Source organism: Prionailurus viverrinus, chromosome F1 (assembly GCF_022837055.1).
Source record: "Prionailurus viverrinus isolate Anna chromosome F1, UM_Priviv_1.0, whole genome shotgun sequence".
Taxonomy (NCBI): Eukaryota; Metazoa; Chordata; class Mammalia; order Carnivora; family Felidae; genus Prionailurus; species Prionailurus viverrinus.
This window is the reverse complement of record NC_062577.1, coordinates 23,045,229-23,069,546: the sequence shown is the minus strand read 5'-3', so window position 1 is coordinate 23,069,546 and position 24,318 is coordinate 23,045,229. Positions and strand designations below refer to the sequence as shown.

The following is a 24,318-nucleotide window of genomic DNA, read 5'->3' as shown; positions in this document are numbered from 1 at the left end:
ACACAAAAGCTCTCCCGTGTGCCCCGAGGGACTTCCGGAGGCTAACTCCTCCACAAGGCTTTCCATGGTGTTTCTCCTCGCCTCTTCCAGACCACACAGCCCCCACAGACAGAATCTCATATCTGGGCTTTATGTTTATTCTACAAGAATATAACATGTTAAAACAGGGAAACAGGGATTGAGTACACATTCCTATCTAGGAAACCAGCTCCATTGTCAACAATAAATAAATATTTAACCAGTGAGGAGTCCCTGACACGCTAAGAGGTTCCCAGCACGTAGAGGTAGAGTCTGACGGTGGAGAGGGAGACAGTCAGGCTGCCAGTTCCTGCTGAGATTCTCCAGCAGAGGCAAATTGAAATTACAATAATAATAAATAACAACAGCAACAACACAACAGTAATAAAATAATATGCTATGACAATGGTCACAAAACCAACAAAACATTATACTTAAATAATTTTCTCCTGGAGGAGCTCACAGCGCAGAGAGAACAGTGTTGCTTTTCCTGGGGCATAACGGGGCTGCCAGGTTCATTTGCCTCCGTGGCCCGGGCTTGTGCAGAAGTCTCACCACAAAATAGGTGTTTGGTGTTGCCCTGAGGTGACAAGCAGGTTCTGATTTCTCCCAGTCCGCCTCCTCCAAGCAGTCTCTCCCCCCAGCTGCACTCCCAGCTTCTAAAGTCTTCCGAGGGCCATCTCGGTTCCAGGCCCGACTTCCCCCCACACTCTGGTAAGGGCACCTCACATCCACAGGAAAGAAACACAAGGCTCCCCTTCCACTGAGGGCGGCTCTTTTTCCCTGTTCTCACACCCACAAAAAATACTGGCTTGATTTCAATGGAACTTTTGGAAACTGCCAAGAGAGTTCTCATGACCCTTTTCTCCCTAGCTCCACCCTGCTGGGCCCAAGAGCTGGGCTAGCCACTCACTGTGGGGCCCCACACCTGCCTCCTCATGGGCCCTATGTTCAAGGGCAGCATGGAGCCACGAGAGGGCACAGCCCAGCAAGAGGCCCCACAGGCCCTGCTCACAGGCGGACCTTGCCGCAGGCACAGGGTCAGGGACCACCTACAAAGGTCACCAAGAGCACCAAGATTAATTTCACAGGCGCAAGATGGCCCCTTTTCCAGGCTCTCTACTGACTTGCAAAGAGGCTCAAAAAGCCAGTTTTGGAGGTATAAAACTCTTGCTTGGGGAAAGCATCAAATTGGTTCTCCAGCCTCAATAAGATTGTGAGGCTGGACACGGGAATGTTAAGAAGGGCAAGCTAAGCGACCCTCAGACAGCCCAGAGGTGAAGGGGACAGACTGGGAACGCCCTTCTGTGTCCCGGACAGCCTGGGAACTAGGAAAACAGGATGCAATCGGAGTCAGCTGTTCAACAGGCAGATCTGGTGGTCTTCCCCTCTCTCGTTTACAAGTTCCCCTTATCCAGGCTGGAATATTTCCTGCTCCATGGAGAACAAGAGCCAATGATCACTCCACCACCACCTTTCCTTTTCCCGGAGAGCCCCACACAACCCTCATCTCCAGCCCTATCCGCTGGTCCTGGAAGCGGGGGGTGGGGGACCCACTCCTGCACAGAATTCAGTCCCACAGTATCTAGAGGAGAGGGCGCTGCTTCCAAAACAGGCGGCCAGACGGGCTTTTTCCTTCACTGTCCTCTCGGGCCTGCTTTGCAGAACCTGCCTCAGGGATGGGCGACTCCACCTCTCTTCCCGGCTGGCTTCCTCACTGCCACAAGGCTCAGGTGTGTGAGGGCTCCACCGGGCCGCAGCTGGACGGGGAGGCCAAGGCGGCCGCGGCTTGGGCGGCCAGGTCCCGGTAAGCAGGTGACTTCAGGAAGCGCGGATACGAGTCCTTCTCCATCAGGGTGCGGGTCTTCCCCTGAGCCACGTCAAAGCAAGTGGCTGTGGCGGCCTGCACATTCGTCCTGGTCAGCTCCCTGGTCTCGTGGTCTATGTTCACCTGTGGGAAGGAGGGCAACAACATGGGTGAGTGGAGAGTGGGCAAGGCGAGGGGGTCAAGGGGTCAGGGGGCCGAGGAGAGCCTGACGGGCAGGTGCAGCAGCGGAAGGGGTACCTGTGAACCTGGAAGCTGGGGTCTCCTGAGCTGACCATTAATTGGCTTTTCAACTGTGGGCCTGTCCCCACCTCGGATCCAGCGTCTGCCCTCAAATCTCTCACAGTTATCGAGAACATATTAAGAATGTATACAAATCCGGGGCCTCTGATTCTTGATTTGGGCTCAGGTCATGATCTCATGGTCATGAGTGTGGAGCTTGCTTGGGATGCTCTCTCCTCTTTTCTGTCTGCCCTCTCCCCCACTCACACGCACTGTCTCTCATGAACTCACTCTCTAAATAAACAAACAAACAAACAAACAAAAGAATATATACAAATCCAATCCCATTTCATCCCTGCCTCTGTACAGTCCTGGTTCAATTCGCCATCACCTCTCTCCTAGGTTAGTGTCAGAGCCTGCTAACTGGTCTCTCCCCTCCACCCTCACTCCTGTGGTCTATTCTCCAGCCAGCAGCTACAGCGAGCCTTTTCAAACTCAAGTCAGTCTGTCAGCAGCAGTGTTGTCTTCCCTGGTCACTTGGAGGAAAAGCCAAAGTGTATGCTGGGCCCGCAGGGCCACCTAGGCCCACATCTGGCCACCTGTCTGACCTCATCTCCTACTCTCCCTCCCTCACTCTCCGTGCTCCACATGGGCTCACTGCCTGGTTCGTAGTAACTAGGACATGTGTTCTCTGGCTTTTGCACTTGCCATTTCCTGTGTTAGAATGTTCTTCCCTCCCTTATCTGTTCATATGTCACTTTATAGAACAGCCCACCCATCACTTCCCTTTGTAAAAACAAAAAGACCTCACACGTCCACCCATCCGGTACTCCTGTGCTTTTTTTTTTTTTTTTAATGTTTATTTATTTTTGAGACAGAGAGACAGAGCATGAACAGGGGAGGGTCAGAGAGAGAGGGAGACACAGAATCCGAAGCAGGCTCCAAGCTCTGAGCTGTTAGCGTAGAGCCCTATGCAGGGCTTGAACTCACGGACCGCAAGACCATGACCTGAGCGGAAGTCGGACGCTTAACCGACTGAGCCACCCAGGTGCCCCCTGTGCTCCCTTTCAAATCCTGCTTTGTTTGGATCAAAACACACACCATCACCTGACATATATTTATGTATTTCACCGTTATTGTCATCTTCTCCCATTAGGGTAGAGACTTTTGTCCCTGTTATGTCTCTAACAACTATAACAGTGCCTTGCATGTAAATGGTGCTCAATAACTCTTTATGGAATAATGTGGTAAAAATGAAAGTGCTCAGAAAATACAATACAAAATAGGATACAAAAGCAAGGTATTACTATATTCTCTCCACAAGGTGGCCCCGTGCACTTTACCAAACGCTGAGGCCAGCCATGGAGACCTGAGGGAAGGTGGAAAAATTCACCAACCACATACCAACCAGCCTGAGGCACCGTCAGCCAGGGGACTGAAGCAGGTCACACAAGGTCCCTAGGGTGACCTGTCTCCTCACTAGTATATTTTAACCCTCTAATAAGGGCTTAGTTTACAAAAACAGGTATGCACCAAAGCCAAAACACCTGTCAATCCCTCTAAGCCCCATCAGCGAGTCTGAGGGTAACAGCACCCATGAGTGGCACAGAACCTGGTTTTCCTAGTCTCCAGCCACAGAAGCCCATTCATGCCTGTGCAAAATAAGATCACTCTCTACACTCAACCCTTGCCCTGCTGGACACCCACCACCCCCAGTTCTCAGTGGGGAAAGAGCAGGCAGGTGGAGGGTCCACAGGACACGTGGAGGCTCTGACCTCTTTTGGGGCTTCACTGCGGATGAATTCATCAAAGATCTTGTGAGCCCGGGAGGCCAGCTTGGTAGCCGACCGGAGCTTCTTAAACTCCTCACAGGCCAGCCAGAACTCCAGGTTCTCCTCGCTGAACTCCGTCTTCAGGAAAGCGTGGAAGGCGGCTACTCCATCTGGGGTTGAGGGGAGAGAGGGAGAGACAGGTCAGACAGTGGGACAGCGAGGAATCAAAGAAGAAAGACAGCAATTGTAGTTAATGGCTCTATTTTTAGGATGTAATTTTCTTGAACAAGGACCTGCCTTTGTATTCTGAATAGAGGCTGGCACACTAGGGGATGGATCATTATTATTATTACTACAACTATTATTTTGCCCACGCTTTCAGCATCCCTCAGGCTGGCTCCAAAGCACATGGGTACACACGTGCCACCCCCGGATGGACACAACAGGATCCTACTCACTTTTACTGCTCAGTAGCAAGTCAAATGACTCTTTCCACCCCAGCACATCTTCTGAGAAGTTTCTGCTAGAAAACAAAACAAAACGTAAAGATTTTACTTAAAAAAAATCAACAAACTAATGCCTAGCATAAATCCTAGCCAGAACTCTGATGGAGGTTGTAGAATTCACACAAAGTGATTACTGGAGCAGACTCCTCCAACCCTTGGTTGAGGCTACAGGTATTTTTGTAGGGGACAATTCAGTAATGGGAAACCAAAGACAGGGGCCTTCTAGTCCTCAGTAGATAACTCTAAGACTGTCTCTTCACAGTCCAAAATTGTTTCTATTCCTCTGACCCTGGGCTTTGTTTTCTACATTTCCCCTCGTGGAAATAAGGGCCTCAGGAATAGAGATTAAGTCTACCCATAACCCCAGAGCCTAGAGCAGCACCTGGCAGTGTTGATTTTCAATATGAAAGGGCTTCTAGGCAAAGTGCACACTAATGGGAGTAAAGTCATTGACTGAAAAGCCTCAAGTGTTCTTAGACCTTGTCCTAGCCCTGGTTGCAGAGACAGTGACATCTGCAGGTGGAGGAGTCTGGTAACTAGACATTCCGACCCTGGGCACACATATCTGTCGGTGGGCCAAGAACCCTGGAGCCACCGACCCAGTCACCCATAGCAGACCAGCAGGAATCTTCACTAAAATCTTCAGGAAGGGGTCACCAAGATGTACCCTCACACGTCCTAATTTCTGTTTGTATTTTCCTCCTTGTGGCTCCTCTCCTCGATCTGGATCCCTCCCCTCTAGGGCCCTAGGCCGGCCAGCAGGACTCACCCCTCTTTGCCGTGTTTGCTACTCCACTCGAACTTGCCAACACTGCCAGTATCAGAGCCCAGCTCTGATTTGTGAAGAAAGATCCCCAGCCGTGTCTTGAACTCTTTGGCTCTGGAAGACAAAGCAGGCACATGGGAGGATTCCCCATTTGCTCAGCCAGGGCAAAGAGGCGTCCCAGAAGAGTTGGGGCTGGTGCCACCCACCTTCCAGCCTCAAGGGTTCCTGGGAACCTTCAGCTGTTCCCAGGGCCTAAACTTTGCTTCTCTTCTTAATATCACCAACCCAGAAACAATGAAAGTAATGTTTCAGCTGTTCCTCAGCAGGACTTACACTTTCTGGGTTCAGAGCACAGCATACATGGCCTCTTTCCCACTTAAGTCACACTAATCTATCTTTGTGCCTGTTGATTAGCAGAATGCAGCTCGGCACCCTCTAGGCTTGTCATGAATATTTCTGGAACTTTGTGGAAACTGATTCCTGCCTTCTCCTTCACAGCCACCAGCTCCGGCAAGGGCTAGAGGTAGCTGAGTAGCTCCCTGGGAAGTGGGCACATCCCTCACTGGTGGACCCAAAAAACACTTCCCTGCCTTCTCAGGGCCAGGGGACTCATGCTCCTAGATCTGGGCTGTAGAATGAAAACCAAGCGTTTAAGAAACTAGAAAGGCAGTTCTGCCTGCTGATGCCAACGTGCTCTTCGTGTAGCCGATCTTTGGCAGGTCACCTGAGGACTGCCATTTGTCAGAGGCTGGGCTATAACAGTAAACCGTGGTCCCTCCACTTCCCCTTGTTTTTCCTCCTCCCTTCTCTTGGCCCGTGGCGTCTCTAAGAGTCTAAGGGAAGCATCTGAGAACGTGGAACTAAGGTGACCTCTGCCTCTCCTCTCAAGTCAGTAGAGTCCCATTCTCCCGCCCACCTGGTCCCCAAGCCTGCCACTCCACTCCTTAGGGACTGGTGGGGCTAGGACTTCTTCCTCCGGGCGGCTGGCAAGCTCCATGGGACAAGCTTCTCTTACCTCTCCAGGCAGGTGGTGGGGAAGGCGGCCAGGGTCCGGCACATAGCTGCGGGTTCAGAGCAGCACGTCGTGGGGAGGATGGTGATGGGCTCCAGCGGTCGCCGCGAGCGCGACGAGACAGAGGGGCAAGAGACGCGACTGGCACCGTTGAGCAAACCTGAGCTTTATCGGACTGCACGCAAGGAGGCGCAGCTACCGCGGCTTTTATTTCCTCGGAGGGAGTGGGGCGGGGCTGCGCGCCACCGACCAATCGAAGCGCGGGGAAGGTGGAGGCGGGGCCAGGGAGATCGACGGGGCGGGGCGCCCGCCACTTGCACACAGCTGTGAGTCGCTGGGCGCACGCGGCGGCCTCCTCCTCCGGGCGGACGCGGCCACGCGGAGGGAGAAGCAGCAGGGAAGTTACACGGCACGAGGTGCGCCCACTCAGTTTAGTAGGAAAAAACCCGTCGGCCTCTAGTAAAAGCAGAAAGCCAAGTCAGCGGTAGCAGGCGGATTTGCGTAGGGGGTGGCACGTTGGGGAGGCACACACACAGTGCCAGTCACAGCCTGAGCCTGAACCTGCGGGGCACTGAAGGACGGGAGCGAGGGGCGCTAGCTGGGCAAGACAGCGTCGTGATTATACTGATAGCAACCATTTACTGTGCTCCTACTCGAAGAGCCATCCCATCACCTCCATTTCAGAGATGAAGAAACTGAGTCAGAAAGTTAAAGAGACTTATCCAAGATCAGAGGGTTGGAATTAGCAGACAAATGGCCCGGGGTCGGGGGGCTCTTTATTGAGCATCTGTATGCCAGGCATTTTTACTAAGAGTCAGGTTACGTAATTTGCTCAGCCTTACACAATTAGTGTTATGCCAGCATTCAAATATGAATTTCCCATGCTTTTTCCACTGCCCTACCACCCAAAATTAGAATCCCAACACCTCTGTAAACTGATAAATGATTGACCCTGGGTTTAAGCAGTAGCTAATTCAGTGTCCTAATCTCTGAGATCAAGGACATCTTCCCTCTCTCCCCATCTTCCCATGAAAGCCTTACAGCCACCCCCACCCCTCACCCCCGTTGCCCCTCAGTTCCCTTGGAATTGCTACTGAAGAGGCTGCATGTGAGGTTTAGAGTGTGGAATCCAGAGCTGGATTTCCAGGTTTCAAATCACGGCTCCACCACTTACTAATGGGAGACCTTGGGCAAGATTCTTAATCTTTCTGTGCCTCAGTTTCCTTATCTCTAAGATGACAATATGATACACCTATTTCATAAAGTTATGAGGATTACATGAGTTCTTAGCTAGAGTTCCCTAGGAGACAGGAAATGCAGTTCCCTTAAGGCATTGCCTTGCTGGGGAAAGTTCTCAGATCAGAGGGGGAGTGAGAGAAGCAGGGTTAGACAGAGGGAAAAGTTAAATGCCATGCTGCTGTGATACAGACCACCATTGGCCCCAGGGGATGCCCCCATTAAAGCAAGGGGACAGGCCTTTGTACCTCACATTAATCATTCAGTGTATGTGGTGGCCCCAAGAAGATGCTTAATCTCAAGGCAACTGCCTCTGTCAAGGGCAACTCCCAGAGAGACTGTGCTGTAAGCCTACAGCAGACAACAGGCTGGAGAATGAGGGCCTCGGTCCCAAACAAGAAATCTTGGTGGTATGCCACAGCACCCCTACCAAGGTGGTTAGATCAGTGCTGAACACATAGTCTGCACTCAATAAACTTTAGCTCTCGGGTTTACTTACTAGGAATACAGGAATCACCAGACAATAAGGAAAAGTAGTAAGTTTTTTGTGCCTCTTGGAATTTAGGTTTCCATGAGGGGCATCTAAGAGTTGCTGTTCTTTAGCAAAGCCTGGGAGTAAAGGGTCAGAAGAGAGAGACAGGAGGAGAAGAGGTCCTCACCTGAGAGAGTAGGGTGACACAGCCCAGAAAAGCTGGTCAGGGAAGGAAAGGTTAAAACCACAGAAGGGGTGAGGACAGGAAGGCCTGGAGATTGTCGAGGCATTGCTTGAGCAAAAGAGGCCCAAATCAGAGCAACATGTGGGGCCGTTTGACAAAACAGATTCTCTTGTTAAGCCAGGGCCCGTAGAAGATGACCTGGTTAGTAAAAACATAATGCGCTCTGAAGAGTAGAGTCAAATCCTTCCCCAGCCTCCCAGTGGGTCAGTGGACAGAGGCAGGCACAAACACTGGCAGCAGCATCTCAGGTGCCAGCATCCCACCTTCACCCCCATCTCTGGGTCTTCCTTTCTCACAAGTGCAGGGCTGGGTTGGTGTGGGGCAGGGTTTGGGAGGGGGGCAGTGGTGTGCAGCCGGGCAATCGAAGAATGCCTCTTGAACATCTGTGTTGCTCAGCACAACCCTCCATCCACACGAGGAAGCAGCCCACCCTCCCCATCAGCAGCACGTTCTGCTGGAGGAGTTGGTCAGCTGAGGGGAGGCCCGATGCTGCACCCGCTGCCGCTCAGCTCAATCCCCAGCGTGGGATTGTATTATACAGCTGCCAGGTGGGGATGCGGGTGGTATCCGGGACAGCTTCTCTTCAAGCGACAAAAACAAGTTTATGGACGGACTGAATGCCCGGTCTTGCCCCCAGTAGCACCATGTTGGAATCAGCCCAGACGTGGCCACATAACAACAATGATAGTGATTATGCACAGACCCTCCCTAAACCTTCCTGTTCTGTCTGCATCCCTGTGAATAGGCCAGAGGAGCCTCTTAATTTCTATTTTGCAGACAACAAAACAGCCAGTGCCTGCGGTGACCTTACTTAAGGACCCTGGAACTGAAAACAGCTGAAACCCGGGCCCGCTCTCCAGATCCTGAGCTAGTGCTTTCTCCCATTGGACAAACAAGGCAAAAGAGGCAAGAGAGACAAAGCGGTGCTTGCAGCCTGGCAAATCCAATCCGAGAGCACAAAGCTCCCGGCTCAAGATGAAGAGCCCTCTCTGAGTTCAACCTGCCTCCCGGTTGCCATGGTTACCTCTTCAGTTTCCAGACAGAAACTTTTTGAAGTTCACAATGTATCCCAAATTCTCTTCCCAGCAGGTGGGCTGGTTCATGTCTGCAATTTCAGTAATGACTCCACAGTTGCTGGAAATCCAGCAAGTTAAGCCCACCTGTGAACCTCACCGGCTCGGGCATGAACCTGACCTCGTTTTTGCCCAGCGCTCGCAGCACAGCTGTGCTGCCTTTAATGGAGGGTGTGAGGACACAGCTCGGAAGCCTGGGTCATCTGGGATCAGGATTAAATATTCCACAACATCCCGGCCACACTGCCCTTCACTCCCGCCCCTGCTCCTCTGCAACCCCACCCAGCACCGCCCTTTCCACCGAGCTGAAGTCTACACAGGACCCTGTCTGCTGAAAACGATCCGGGGAAATGGAAACATTTTCTCGACTTCTGATTTGGTGCAGATGATCCTCACCGGGGTCCGAATGTTCCCAATTCCATCATCGATCTACCAATAAATATTTAGTAAGAATTGAATATGTTCCCTGGCCGGTGAAGGAAATCACAGCTTTTAGGCTCTTCACTGAGTTTAATGACCTTCTATTTCCTCCTCTCTGAGGAAACAGAACTAACACAGTAGGGAAGGAGAGGTGAAAGGAAGTTATTGACAGGAGTTGCAACAGAAGTCCCGGAAAGTGAGAGCTCAGGGAGTGTCTGCGATGTTTTAAAAAGGAGTGAGTGGGGTTTGAGCACGATGGAATACAGCCAGACATGCTGGATGTGAAGGAAGGAGCGTGCTCCCAGCGGGAGAGTTGTACAAGCCAGTTGTAGTTTGGGAGTGCGGGAAGATTTAGGAATCCCTCGTATACAGCCAAGGCTCTCAGGATGCACAACTGCATATCACGGTTTGATAGAAGCATAAAAACAGCAGGAGCAGCACATACCGTGAGGCAGCTCAGTGAGGAGACAGATATCCCTTCCTGAATGCATGAAGTAGACAGTCACCGGGGCCATCTCCCTGCGAGGTCATGACAACAACTATGGGTGCCCTCCCCTCGGGCAGGGGGACTTGAAGGACTTCAGCCTGGATGCAGGAAAGGACTGTTTTTCCTGGTTACCCTTCAGAGCACTGGGTACAGCTCACTTCAATGGCTGTTTTATTCTTCTCCCACTTCTTCTCCTCTTTCCTCTCCCTCCTGTCTGGGAGAGGTTCTGAGGGTATGGGGGTTTGGGAGGCCTGCTTTCCTCCTCCCCCACCAGGCTAATGGACCCCTGGCTTCCAAGGCAGGGCAGTCTCAGCCACTTGGGAAGGAGGCTGAAACTCTTCAGCGGAACCTATGGCTTATAGGACCATGTCTACACTCTTCTGTATGGTATCTAAGGCTCTGACCGCCTGATCTCACATCCTTCATCGCACACCCTAAAGCCCAACCAAATTCAGCAATTGGCAGGTTCTCATGTCTCTGTGCTGCCTTGCACATAGAAAGCCCCTGAGCGTGAGATTCTCTTGGCCTAAAGGTCTCTCCTCTCTCTGTAATACTCTCTTTAAAAGAAATTTCCTTCATGTGCCTTCCAGCCAACCCCACCTACATCAGAGGCAACCATTATCCTTAGTCCTAAAACCACAGGACCAGTGTTGACTCTTCTTGACTTTATCACTGAATTTTGAGACCTAATTTTGATTTCCAGTCTGTTTGCTCATGAGCTCCTGGAGGGTAGGGACCATTGCCTTGGCCACCTTTTTATCTTCAGCCCCTAGCACCACACCCTGTCAAATGTATGTATGTAAGTAAGTGTTGAGTAGATGGATGGCTTCTGTTTCAACACCAATCATAACAGCTAGCATTTATTGAACACTTACTAAGTGCCAGGCTCTGTTCTGTGTGTTTTCCTCTGAATTCTCTTCCAGTTCTCATAAGTGCCCCCACAAGATGGGTACTTTCTTGTCCTCATTTTACATTTGAGGACACTGTGGCAGAGGCTGGTTAAGTAATCGGCCTCGGGTCACACAGCTACTTAGTGGTCAAGCTGGGTTTTGATCTCGGATAGTCCAAGTCCAGAACCTGTGCTCCTAAGCACATGTCATGCCTGCTGGAGGTATGGCACTCTCCAGAAAGCGGCATTTGCTCACTCTGAGAAGATAAAGGCTGAGCTTGGGAAATCATGGCAGGATGCTACAACCCCTCTTTCTGTTGTAATTTCCTCTTCTCGTTTCCTCTCCAAACATCTCTTCTTCGCTCACTCCATCCTTCTCTCGTCATGCACATCTCCCACTTTCTATCTTTGCCTTTAGTGTATGTCATCACTGGCCCTAGCCTCTTCTGCTTCCTCAGTCCCTTGTGTGTGTGCAGTTCCCAAGAGTGGTTGCAGAGACCCCCCTTTTCTGCTGAAGTCCTTCCATTAATATCTGGGCTTTGATTTTTCTTTGCAGGAAAGCTCCGAGTTCAGCTGCTCTGCCCTGCCACCCTTTCCAGCTGTGTTTCTCCATCCCTCTTTGCTCTTGTGGGACTGCGATTCCCATCCGGAAGGAGCCCCAGAGCAGCTTCTGAGGGAGGCAGATCTTCATCTCCAGAAGTCTTTGGGATGTGTTGGACCCTGGGGACCTTTGCTTGTCCTCAGCCTCCTGGGAGCCTGGCTGCTGATAGATGTTGCTTCCAGTGTTTATACTTTTTCCTAAAGGCTGGTTGTGGCCCTTCAGCAGGCTCCTCGCTCGGTGTATGACGTCTGACCCACATGCATGGTCTTCCCCTCCTGACTGTGACTGTCAGCCCTACCCAACACACTAACCAACCATCCACCTGCCTCAGACTCCTGAATTCTCACTGACTGCTGGTGCCCAGCATCCTCCCCACAGCATGCCTGTCCTCAGCCTGTCCCCATACTCGCCCCCTGTCACCTTCACTCTCACCTACAAGTGCTCCTGCTGTCATATTGATGCGTTCTCTAAAGTACCAACTAAATTAATGGCTGTAAATGACCCCCATCTCACATAAGACTGCCAATTCCAAAATAGGAGAAACTACTCAAGAACCCTGGGTTTCTAAATGTCTTCCTCTTTCTCACCCTCCCTCCTCATCCCTTTGTTCACTTTTGTCACAAATGTCATATTTCAGAGAGCATTTCACTTCCACTCACTGAGACATCGAAACAAGTTTGTCAGAATGCAGATTTTCCTCCTTTAATAATTTTCCAAGGCCCTGAGGAACCACTTAGGATGAAAGATGAGGGGGGGAAATGGGAGGTCTGGGATTTGCATATGACTGAAAGATGATGTTTACAATTCCAACTCCCTGCTTCTTCCCAGGCTGAGGATGAGCACTTTTGGATCCTAGAACTGCAAAGTCAGACAGGTGCTACATGCTGGGTTGTGCCTCTCTCCAGGCAGGAAGTAAGCCCCGGGATGGGGGGGGGGGGGTGTGGTGGTGGTGGTGGAGGGAATCTAACATGCCACCCTCTAGCTGGGGAGTAGGAGGGGGGATTCTGACCACTCACTGTCTCTGCCACATTCCTCAACCAGGGCAACCACCAGCGCTTGAGATGGGCAAGGAGAAGGCACACTGGTCTCTGGGAAGACTCTGAAAACAGCCTAATTGTTGTTTTAAGGGAGGACAGGGATACAGAATAGGTGACGAGGAAGCATTGTCTTATTCTCAAACTGTGAGTGTGTTTGTATGAGTATGTGTGTTTGCGTGTGAGAGTGTGTAAGGCAGGGAAACCTCTACTGTAGCCGATGAAGCCCAAGCCCACCACCCTCATTTCTCAGGGAGCCTCAGCACATCAGACTATCCCTGATCCCAGAGACACGCAGTGTTGGGAAGTTAACCATTGAGAAGCGGGTGTTCACTTGGGCAGATCCAAAATGGCCCCAGGGAGGCCTGGCCTCCTGCACCTTGGTGCCCAGCACGGTCTCTGGCACAGCACAGGAACTCATTAAATCGTCAACGAGGAGTGAAGGAAACACATCCCATTCTAGATGAGATCTTTGGGATCACAGACATTCTTGGCTGAACTTCAACCAGACAGCTTTCTGGAAATGGGTCACAGACCGTCTGGATTACACAGTGAAACATGACTATGCATCTCCCAAACTCGTCTCCCACTGTAGCTTGTGGAGTCCCCCAGTGCAGGTGAACTGGCACTAAGTTGGGGAAGGGTCTGGCAGATGTGAGTGGTTCCAGAGCACAGCTCAAGTGGGAAACAGGGCACCAAACACACATGGAACCTGTGCCTCCTCGTCATACTTCTCTGAAGGTCTTGAGTAAGGAAAACCCCAACACACCTTGTCCCCTTCTCTCCCTCTCCTCTAAGTACTTGACAGGCATGTGCTGGGAAGAAGCTGTGGGCCGGACCCAGCTCTGTGTTTGGGAGTAAGGACAGACTTCAGCCGGCTGGTGGACACCTGGCCCTACTCTAAACCCGGTCTAGGAGGAAGGGAAACTCCTCTTTGTATGCCCTGCCATGATCTAGCAGTGAGCTCAGTGCCTTATAGACACCACCACAGATGGGGAACTGGACAATCATGGGTAAGTAGTCTAACCAAAGTGACATACCCAGTAAATGCAGGTGCCAGGACTGGAACCCAGTTCTGTGTGGCAGGTCCCAACCCAGGGCTACTCCATGCCTGTCCTCTGGTTTCTGAGCAGCTCTTTCACAGGCCCCTGGCCACTGCTTCAGGCCATGTCTCCACACTGCCCTCGTTAGGGATTTCTAGCTGCTTACGTAGGCCACTGAAGAGACGTAAGGACTGCGGGAACAGCAAACCCAGCATGTGAACATCACAAGCACATGCGGAGATGTCAGGTCACAGCTGCAGGAGGGCCTTTGCCATCTCGTGGGAATTAGAGACCTGCCCTCCACGCAGCCCTCTTCCCCTCCTTTGAGTCACCTTCCATGAACCCCCATGTCAACAGAGAGAGTGAGGGTGAGGGTGGGGAGGGCCGATGCAGGGACACAGAGGGAAAGCAGTTTTATGGGAAACGGGAGGGCGACACTAGCCGTGAGTGCCGGACAAGTTGTAAGGAAACGTGCCTCTCACAATGTGCCCGACACACCTGAGCAGAGGGAGGAACGTGGTTTGATATGCGAGCAGTTGGAGGCTGGGGCTGGCGGAGTTGGGGTGGGAGGGATGGGGCAGGCAGAGCGAGAGGAACAGGTGGTCCTTTCACAAGCTCCCAGGCCATCAGCCCCTGACATAGCAGCTGTCCTAGAAACAGGCCCAGGTGGACGGAGGGAAGAGCACAGCGGGGGGGTGCGTGATGTTCTGCAGAGAAAGAAATGAGCCCTCCCTAATGGGCCCCACGCATCTGAGCACGGGGAGACACGCGGCGAGCTGTGTGACTGAGCCGGGCTGAGCCCCTCCCTTTCCACCAGCCCGCTGTGCTGCTCCAAGTATGGCCCCAGGGAAACCCGCTGGATCCAAATCCCCAGGCTTCCTGAACCCCCACCCCCCCACCGGGGCTGCAGTAATAACCATGATAATCACTAACATTTAGTGAGTGCTTTCTGGCTCTATATTTATGGTGCTTCTGGTCTTCATCTCATTTAAGTCTTGCACTAACCTCTGGAGGAGGTACTCTTACTGTTGTTGTTCTACAGATGGGGAAACTGAGGCAGGGAGAGGTTAATGGAGGAAGGGACAGAAGGCAGAGCCTGGTACCTGGTCATCTGACTCCTGCGCCCGTGCGGTTAGCCACTCACTCCACACACTGCCCCTACCTTCTCCGGAGCTGCAGAAAGCCCTTTCCTGGCCTGGATTTCAAAATGCTCATTTCTCAAGCTCCAAGAGGATTCGGGAGATGAGGGTTTTTATCTTCCCTTATAGTTCAATCTAGTCTTCACTTCTTGGGAAGGGGCAGAGGGAGCACAAGAAAAGAACTTTCTGCTTCCAAGACACAGTTTAGAGAGGGCCAGTCCTGGGACCCCCAGCAGATTTGACCCCGGGGCTGTGCCATTCATCTAGAACATCCCTCCCCTCTAGAAATGGTATTTCACCTATCCAGCAACTACAAAGTCTTCACCTGGAGCTTGGAATTTGGAATTTCGTGCATATGAGCTCATTTAATGCTCACTGTGAACCTGCCAGGGGGCTGCCCACCCTCTGGCTTGCCTCCCATGTCTGTGGCTGCTCCTCTTGTCTTTTGCCCGTTCATCCGATACGGATGCTGCCCAGGGCTGTGGCCTTGACCCACCTCTCTTCCAGTATGATAGCCTCTTTCAGAATAAGCTGTGATTGCTTCTGCCACATCTGTATGCTGATGACCCCCAAACCTATCTCCCTGGCTCCTGCTAGAATTCAAGAGCCTATATCCACCTGCAAGTTGGGTGCCTTCATACTTAACTTGTCCAATATGAATTCAGTATTATATACACACCACCGCATTTGACTAGATTAGTGACATTATTTAATGGTAGTAAGGCATCTGTTCACTTGGCTCTAAAAGAAATCTCACTCACCACCAGTGATCCCTTTTTACCATCCTTCCTAACTCCAGTCGGCCTCCAAATCCTATCTACTCTGATCTGATGTCTGCAATCTTCTCCTTCCATCTCCACAACCTTTGTCCCCACTCTCTCTCATGCTAACCAGTCTTCTTCCACCCACTCTGGTGCCAGATAAAGATAAATCAGAGCATGGCATCTCTCTCTTCCAGAGCCTTCAGATTCTCCCACTTTCCCCAGGGTCACGCAGAAACTCCATATCAGGACATTCCAGTTCCTCCACAGTCTGGTTCCAATCAGTTGCTCCAGTGTCCTCTTCTTCCTGCTCCCCTACCGCTTCAGCTCTGGTCACCCTCCACAACCTTTCCGCCAAATACTCCATGTTGCCCACCCATTTGCTTTTCCTTGTATTGTCATTGCAGCCTGGAATGACATTCCTCTTTTGTCTGATAAACTCCTACTTATCTGAAAAGACCCAACTCAAAATCCACTCTTCGAACGTCCTTGTTCTTAGAAGATGCATGCTGAAATGTTTCAGAAGGGATGTCATGATTCCTCTCACTTACTGTCGAATGATTCAGCCATAGCTGTACCTTGAGAGGGAAAGATAATATGGCAAACTATGGTTGAACCTAGGTGGTGGTTGTAATCATCTTTCAATTCTTCCATATGCTTGAAAATTTTCACAGTTAAAATTACCTCATCTCTGATAGTTTCCTCATTGCCTCTGACAAAATGAATGACCCCTTTCTCTGAATTCCCGTAACACTCTGCATTTGCAGCAATATAGCACTTCACTACATTTTACTTTAATTTTGTGTTCAACAACTTTCTCTTCCATAGACTGTGAACCTACAAAACCATACTAGCTGCACATAGTAGGCACTCAATAACTGTTTATTTCCTATTTACGTCCCCTCCTATAAAGCTGAACTGAAGGAGCAATAAGCCACATGGGGCACCTGGATGGGTGTCTGACTTCGGCTCAGGTCATGATCTCACCGTCTGTGGGTTCAAGCCCCGCGTCTGGCTCTGTGCTGACAGCTTGGAGCCTGGAGCCTGCTTTGGATTCTGTGTCTCCCTCGCTCTCTGCCCCTCCTCTGCTCAAGCTCTGTCTCTATTTCAAAAATAAATAAACATTTAAAAAATTTTTATTTATTTATTTTTTTTTTTAATTTTTTTTTTCAACGTTTATTTATTTTTGGGACAGAGAGAGACAGAGCATGAACGGGGAGGGGCAGAGAGAGAGGGAGACACAGAATCGGAAACAGGCTCCAGGCTCTGAGCCATCAGCCCAGAGCCTGACGCGGGGCTCGAACTCCCGGACCGCGAGATCGTGACCTGGCTGAAGTCGGACGCTTAACCGACTGCGCCACCCAGGAGCCCCTAAAAAAATTTTTTTTAAATAGGCCACAGAACAGGCAGCCCAGCCCCTGATGCTTCATTCTCCAATACATGGATGGATGCCTGTGAGCATAGGACAGGCACCTTGGGGGAAGATAATAGATGGCTATTTACTGGATAACAGAACATAATTTAAAACTCAGGAGATCTAGCCTCTGTGACTGGTTCTATGACTAGCTGTGTGATCGCGGGCAACCACCAACCTCTCTGTGTCTCAGTTTTCTCACTTGTAAACAGAGAGTAATAATATCTGTCTCACCCATCAAATGGGAGGAAAGTGTGTGAATGAGCTCTGAGAAGTCTAAGAGATGTACAAAGAATGCGGTGCTATACTGATTTTTGTGATTAAAATGAGCAAGACCTTGTCCTGACCATGACCGGTGAAGAATTCTGAGTCACTGGGTTTTGGGGCAGGGGAAGTGCTTTGCTTCTGTGAAGAATAGGAATTTCCACCCAGCTGGAAGTAATGAGCGGCTGTGGCTTGGGCCTCATTTCCCGCCCCCCCCCCCCCCCCCCCCCCCCCCCGCTTTCCCTTTCCTCTGACCAAGTGACAATTGCTGGGAAACAGACAGAACCAGGGATCTTAAAATAGAGCAGCAAATGTCTGGACTCTCTGCCCCAGGCTTGGTTGCACCATCAGTCAACTCACACTGCATACACACATACACAAACGACTGGCTCACAGGGGCATTCACCCCTCCCGGAAGACCAAGGCGGTGGAAAAAGTAACACATTGATTCCAGAGAAGAGCAGTCATCCAGGAATGCAGTGTTGTGGTTGGCTGCCCAGGCCCAGCTCTGTCGGGAGGAGATGGCTTCCCTGATGCTCCTGTATCCTCTGAGGCCTGGGGCTCCCCCAAGGACCAGCTCTTCCTGGAAACAATGGCAGTCGCACTGGCCCCAGTAAGCTGCGGAAAGACAATGAGAGTCCTCTAGGGGAGGTTCTATGACTCACTGGTTTCAGAAAAGCTCGACTTCCCAGACTGTGAGCGCTTCAGTTGGGGATGCTTATGCAACAAAACATGGGCAGCCTAAAGTACTCTGAAGTGGAGAGTCACCTTAAAGACCGGACCCTTCATTGTGTGACCCCTCAGACCCAAAATACTAATCTGGTAAACTTTCAGCCTGATCCTAGAGAAGGGGTCCTTTCAGAGTGCGAAGGTTGAGGTGATGAGACAAAGATCATAATCCTGAAAAGCAACTGTTATGCTCATTTGAAATTCTCCTAAGTTCATTCATTCATAAACAGTTGGTGCCAGGCAGCACATCCCATATATGCACTCATTTAATTGTCACTGTCTACAGGAACCGTCACTCTCCCTGCTTTAATAATGGGGAAGCTGAGACACACAGAGGTCCAAACTCTCACAATGGCAGCACCGTGATTCAAACCCAGGCAGGCCGGCTCCAGTGTCTGTGGGTGTAACCACTACACTACAGCCAGCAGCTGCTGGGAACCTGGCAATGGAGGGGCCCTGGTGAGGATGGGGAGGAGGTCTGGCAGGTAGCTTACTTTCAAGGAAGGAAAACAGATAATGAGCGACTATCAAATTGGTTAAAATAATTGCCAACAGTGATTAACACAGTAAAGAAAATAGAAAGTCGGGTGGGGGGTGAGGGCACTAGTTTAAGTAAGGTGGTTTGGGAAGGTGTACTAGTCAAGTTTCTGTTGCTAAGGACAGAAATGAACTTTCTCTGACTTAAAGAGAGAATAATTTTTTGAAGGGAGTTCGGGGCAACCCACAGAATTTTCAGGCAGTCTCAGAACAAAGATAAGAACAAAGGGAAGCTCAGCAGCCAAAAATCCCTACACAAAACCGCCCTGATGAAGACCCAACAGGTACCAGGGCTGAAGGCTAGACGTCTCAGCCCTCTCCACAACCACGGCTGGAACTCCCCAGATACTGCTGCTGGTTCTGCTGCCCTGGAAACCGGATACCGCCGCTACCACTAACCCCGAAGTGGATTCTCCACCACCCCATTTCTTTGCACCACCAGCTCCTGACTCAAAGTCCCAGATGGGTGCACCTAATTGGTGCCCTGCTGCTTCTGACACAAAAGTCCCAGGCTGTGCTGGGAAGGCATTGGCAGCTCTTGGCACTGGTCCCACCCTGTGCTGCTGGATACACAGGCCTGTGCTTAAGGCACTGTTGGGGGGAGGGCAAGAGGGGATGCTGACTATCCATCCACTCTTTTTTGTTTTTAATATTTTATTTATTTTTGAGAGAGAGAGAGAGAGAGAGCGTGAGCAGGGGAGGGGGGGGCAGACGATCTGAAGCAGGCTCCCCTACTGACAGCAGCAAGCCCATGTGAGGCTTGAAGTCACCAACCCCGAGATCATGACCCAAGTGGAAGTCGGCTGCTGAGCCACCCAGATGCCCCTATCCATCCACTCTTTATTGAAGCCCACTCCCAACCCAGTTCGGCTGATGCAGCCTTTCTCTTCCCACCAACCACCCCCCCTCCCCCGCCACTGGCAATGGGATTTCAGCCTCCCTTCCAATAAAAATAATAGCTACTAATTTTGAGTGCCTATTAAATGCAAATCCTTCACAAACATCATCTCTAAGGCTTACTACCTCTTTGCAAGGTAGTTAATTACCCTCTCCATTTTCAGATGCAGAATCTAAGACTTGGAGAGTTTAGAAATCTCATCGAGGAAGTTGCTGAGCCCATATGTGAATACAGGTCTGTTATGCTCTCAGGAGCACAGGCTACCTCCCAAGGGGATTAAAATTCAGGCAAATTTTCAGCACCGATGTGACCCCCTCCTTCCGAATCCAGGACATCATACATGGGGGGAGGGAACAGTAAACTCCATCTGGATTTAGGACGAAAGGTCCTACAGCCCTTTACCTGCCAATCACCTATGGTCTTCCTGATACCTCAAGATTGCAGCTGTCCCAGCCTTTCAGGTGGCAAAGCTCTGTAAGACCATTTGGCAGGAGTCTCTGGTGCCTTCTTTGTCAAGGAGGACCCACACCCCACTGAGCCTTGCCCCACCAAGCCTCCATAAAGCCCCTCTGGGGTTCTACACTTCTGGACTTATACTGCTATAAGCAAGGCTCACTTTCATAAGATACATATGGCCCCTAAAACTACATCTGAGTTGCATTTTTGTGAATCAATTCTATATACTCATTGGCTTACACCATCACTTCAGATATCATTGTTAATCTCCAAACTCTCTTCACTGCGCATTGACCACCAGATGCTTCAGCTTAAATTATCATCCCCCTGCCCCCTCAGGGCACTCCAGTGGCTCAGTTGGTTAACCATCCGACTCTCAATCTCAGGTCTTGATCTCAGGGTCATGAGTTTGAGCCTCAGCTCAGGTCTTGATCTCAGTGTCATGAGTTTGAGCCCTGCATTCAGTGGAGGCTACTTTAAAAAAAAAAATCATCCCCCTCTGCCTTCCCTACTTTTCTCTGAAAAGATCCATAAGCTAACATTTAAATGTACCAGGGAAGCTTACCATTAATGCATTTCCAAGGGGAATCATCTTAAAGTGAAAAAATTGCTCCTTGAAAAGGAAAACCATCCCCTAGGACATTCATATTATGAATTGGATGGTTTTTTTCTTGGTTTTAATGCATGATATTCCATGTATATACCTAGGGGTCTAGTCATAAACTAGTACTGTAAAATGGGTAATTTGCTCAAAGAGAATGAAGAAAGAAAGAGAGGTAATGAGAATGAATATAGATTTCTGGGCCTTTTTGTTACGGGTTAATCACAGGTCACCCAGCCAGTCATTCAGGACTCAGTTTCTCTCTTTGACACACAGAGCATAGATCTTCTGTATATTTGATGAGGCTGTCATGAGATCTTAATGAGGCTCTCTGGTTAAGGTCCTTTGAGATAAGCACAAAGTATTATTAGAATGCAATCCATATGCATCTATTAAGAGAGCAGCGTCTCACTTACCACTGCTTGCTAAGTGCCCCCCACCCCTGGCCAGGTTTCTATTTTCCCAAAGTGCCAGTGTCTGCATCATTCCTAAAAAGGAGGTTTGGCATTGCATCATTCACACTTTTCCCCAAGGCCTGAACAACAAGACAAACAAAATGGCTGTAAGGTCGAAGACTTGGTCTCTGGCTGCTGCTGGAAATGTGTGCAGCAGTATTTCCCCTGGCAACAGACAGCTGCTGTGTTAGGTGTGAATCAAACATGTAAACCTCTGGAGATTTGTCTTTCACTTCTCCGAGACACAACTTAGCAGAATTGCTGAAAATATGATGACACATTGCCTTCGCACAGGGCTGTCAGGGAGACGGAAGAGAGGAGTGAGGATTACTCTTCACTAGTGCTCAGGAGGGACTCCAGTCCCTATCCCCATCCTCCCCTGGGCCTCCGTGCCTTGACATTATCTCTCTTCTCCACTCTGAGTTTCTGGAACTATCAGACTATAAAAGCAGAGCAGCCCCTAGCTGCCCCAGACACCTTGGATGGTGATTACATCCCTAGAGGTGCCAGGACTCTGCCTGGAGACCCGGGGCAGGAATCAGGCTAGAAACGAGCTTGATTCCTCCATCTGTCCCCTGATTACTTTGGCTAGGAACCTAATCCGTGTGTACATACATGTGGACCTGCGTGCACACACATGTGTGATCCCTGAGCTAAAGGACAAAAATTCTCTCCAGAAATGCCAGTAGTTACAGCTGCATTCCTTTGTCTTTCCTGTTGGAGGGTTGATGATCCCCTGATGATGTGTGAGCAGGAAGAGACATTCTGCATCCTCCTCCAATGATGGATGTAGGCAGGCTTAACAATGTAGAAGCTGGGGGCAGCCAGGCAACCAATAGAAGCCTATCCTGAACTCTCGCACTTGGGGCCCAGGGAATTTATTTTATGTCATCATTATTTGGTACACTTGGCATTAGTTTATATGTCAATGTACACATATCAGCTAGGAATCCCAGCCCATAAACTGTTTTCTTTATTTCCTGTAGCCTAACCTGATTTTTTCAATTTAAGCACCCATTCCACAAACTGCTAGAAAAGCAAAAAACAAAGATCAGATCTACCAAAGGTACTCTCTGCAAAATGGTACCAGGGCTATGAGGCTTTCTATAGCACCAGGCATCAAGCAGTGGGAATGAGCGGCCCTCTGATCTTTGATCCTCTGTCCATTCAGGTTTCTGCTCAGACAGCTACAATCCCTATCTGTGATCAGGTCCAGAAGCTCCCTGCTGCTGTGCTACTTCTCTTGTGGAACAGGAATCTTTTACACAAGTATTGTCTTGTGGACCCCTTGCTCTCCCAGGCCTTCCTTTCTAGCATCTTGCTGCTCTCTGGAGACAACCCTAGCAAACAGATCACAGGCCCCCTCTGCTTTGATAACCAAAGCTATTTACTCCTTTCTGCCCCAGCCCCAGGGGAACCTCTTTTGAGTGGTAAGACCAAACTGCCTCAGAAAGGAGACTTACAGATACTTACAGATGCTGACATTTGGGGCTGCCCATGGGAAAACAAACAAACAAACAGGTTTCCTAAAAGCCCCACTCATGCACACAGAGCTTCCAATGATGTTCTTAGTGTTTTACTCTTACACACAAGTGAACAACTGAGGATCGCCAGACCTTAGAACAAAATCTTGAACACAAAAGAGACTAAAATAAATGGTAAAAAGGAACCTGGAAGAAACAGAAAGGATTGAGGGAACAGAATAAAAAGTAAACAAACTAAAACAAAACAAACCCATCATTAATATCCTTAGAGAAGTAGGAGAAAATATTGCATTTATGAAATAAGATCAGAGTTTTGTTTTGTAAGAAATAATCAGAGAAAAAGCACAAGCTCTTGGAAATTAGAAATATGATAGCAAAAAAAAAAATGATTTAGAGGATAAAGCCCAGTAGTCTTATTTCTAACTAGTAGGAATACCAGGGGGAAAAAGCAAACAGAGAAAACAGTGGGGAAAAAATTACCAAAGAAATAATATAAGCAAATTTTCCCCAAAGTGAAGCATAAATCTCCAAATTGACAAGACCTACCAAGTGCTCATACTGAATGTAAAAAGTCCCACATCAAGCCCCACATCATTGTAAATTCAGAACCCTGGCACATAAAGGAGATCCTAAAAGTTGAGACAACAGAGTGAGGGGGACCAGGGAACAGACCAAAAATGATGAGCAGGAATTAGAATGACATCGGTCTTCTCAACAACAACATTGAAAATGGAAGACGATGGTAATGACTCCAAAATTCCAAGTGAAAATAAGTTTAAGCCTGGAATGTTATCCCTCCCGCCCCTGCCAAATCAAGAGTACATAGAGAATGAGATTTTCAGTCAGAAAAGTCTCAAAAAAATTTTATCTCCTATGTACTCTTTCTTAGAAAGCTACTAGTGTCTGGAAAATATGCTCTGTTAAAGTGAAAACAAGAAAATAAAAAGAGAGGATGGGGTAGGAGACAAGAATTAGGAGACAAGAGAGAGGTGAAAGGAATTTTCAGGAAGTCAGCAGAGGAAAGGGTCATAACAGCTAGACAACAGAGAGAGCAACCAATCTCCATACAAGGTCAGCAGACTCCAAGAGAGCCATCTGGGAGGGGTTGAGGGGGTATCTGTCAGGCTCGACAACATGAAAATGTTATTGAGCAATGTTTCACAGAGCTATGGGCGCATGTGGAAGAACTTAGTCAACTGTTGATATAAAACTAAATGAATGAAAATTAAAGGCAATTATTAACCCCAGGAAAAATTTTTTAAAAATGTGCAAGAATTGATATGTAATTAAAATACATTAATTGGTTTAATAGTAAACAATATTTATACAATTATGATAACAACAGCATTGTTAACCAGAAACAGGGGCAGGCTAGAAGAAGAGAAGGAGGGAATGTACATGGGTTTAAAATCCTCATTACCATAATAGGAAGTCTATAACTAACATCTAAAATTGATAAGTAAGCAGCACATTCTGTGAATTGGAAATGTAGGGGAAATACCAGATGAATAACTTAGAGTTGAAAGTGGTTTTCTCTTTGGAAAAGGAGGTGGGGCAGAAGGGAGACAAATAAGAATAGCTAATCTTTATTATGTGTTTTTCTACAAATATAACTTAAAACTAAGTATCCAGGAGTAGTTTTATTTAAAATAAAAGTATATTAAGTAAATATTAAAACTGAACCCCCGGTCATGTATGTGAAACAGATAAACAGGTCTGACACATAAACAGATCAGTAGAGAAAAGAACTACAGGTGCTACCTATACTCAGGTAAGGTGTGGACACCAAAGAGAGGGGAGATGACCAAGAAATTCCTGACTTCTACTCTTTCATCTTATCCAGGGACATTGCTGCCTGTGTGCATATACAGATGTGGCTCACTTGTAAAAACCTGAGAAGCAAGGTAGAAACTCACCAAACACTCCTGGAAAGGTGACAGGGTCTGTAGGTTAGGACGCC

The 24,318-nt window shown here is 49.2% G+C and overlaps 1 protein-coding gene across 3 annotated transcripts; it reads right to left on the bottom strand.

Annotated features, from left to right (window-relative positions):
- Positions 1 to 127: 127 nt before the first annotated feature.
- RGS16 (regulator of G protein signaling 16) lies at positions 128 to 22,465 on the bottom strand. 3 transcript variants are annotated; one of them, XM_047841609.1, is made up of 7 exons: positions 22,455 to 22,465; positions 13,755 to 13,760; positions 6,125 to 6,286; positions 5,113 to 5,223; positions 4,296 to 4,360; positions 3,841 to 4,007; positions 128 to 1,969 (listed from the first exon to the last, which is right to left on the bottom strand). In XM_047841609.1, exons 3-7 carry the CDS (start codon positions 6,166 to 6,168, stop codon positions 1,748 to 1,750), a joined length of 609 nt encoding a protein of 202 aa, XP_047697565.1. In that variant the 5' UTR covers positions 6,169 to 6,286; positions 13,755 to 13,760; positions 22,455 to 22,465; the 3' UTR covers positions 128 to 1,747. The 3 variants fall into 3 exon arrangements, with proteins under 3 accessions (XP_047697565.1, XP_047697567.1, XP_047697566.1); XM_047841611.1 differs by having other exon boundaries at positions 4,296 to 4,357; XM_047841610.1 differs by lacking the exons at positions 13,755 to 13,760; positions 22,455 to 22,465 and having other exon boundaries at positions 6,125 to 6,291.
- Between the last annotated feature and the right edge of the window lie 1,853 nt (positions 22,466 to 24,318).

Coding starts and splice junctions, on each gene's coding strand:
- RGS16 (XM_047841609.1), bottom strand. CDS start 6,168: ATGTGCCGGACCCTGGCCGCCTTCCCCACCACCTGCCTGGAGAG. Junction 4,361..5,112: donor AGCAAACACGGCAAAGAGGG/GTGAGTCCTGCT, acceptor TTTGTTTTCTAG/CAGAAACTTCTCAGAAGATG. Junction 1,970..3,840: donor GCAGTGAAGCCCCAAAAGAG/GTCAGAGCCTCC, acceptor TCCTTCCCACAG/GTGAACATAGACCACGAGAC.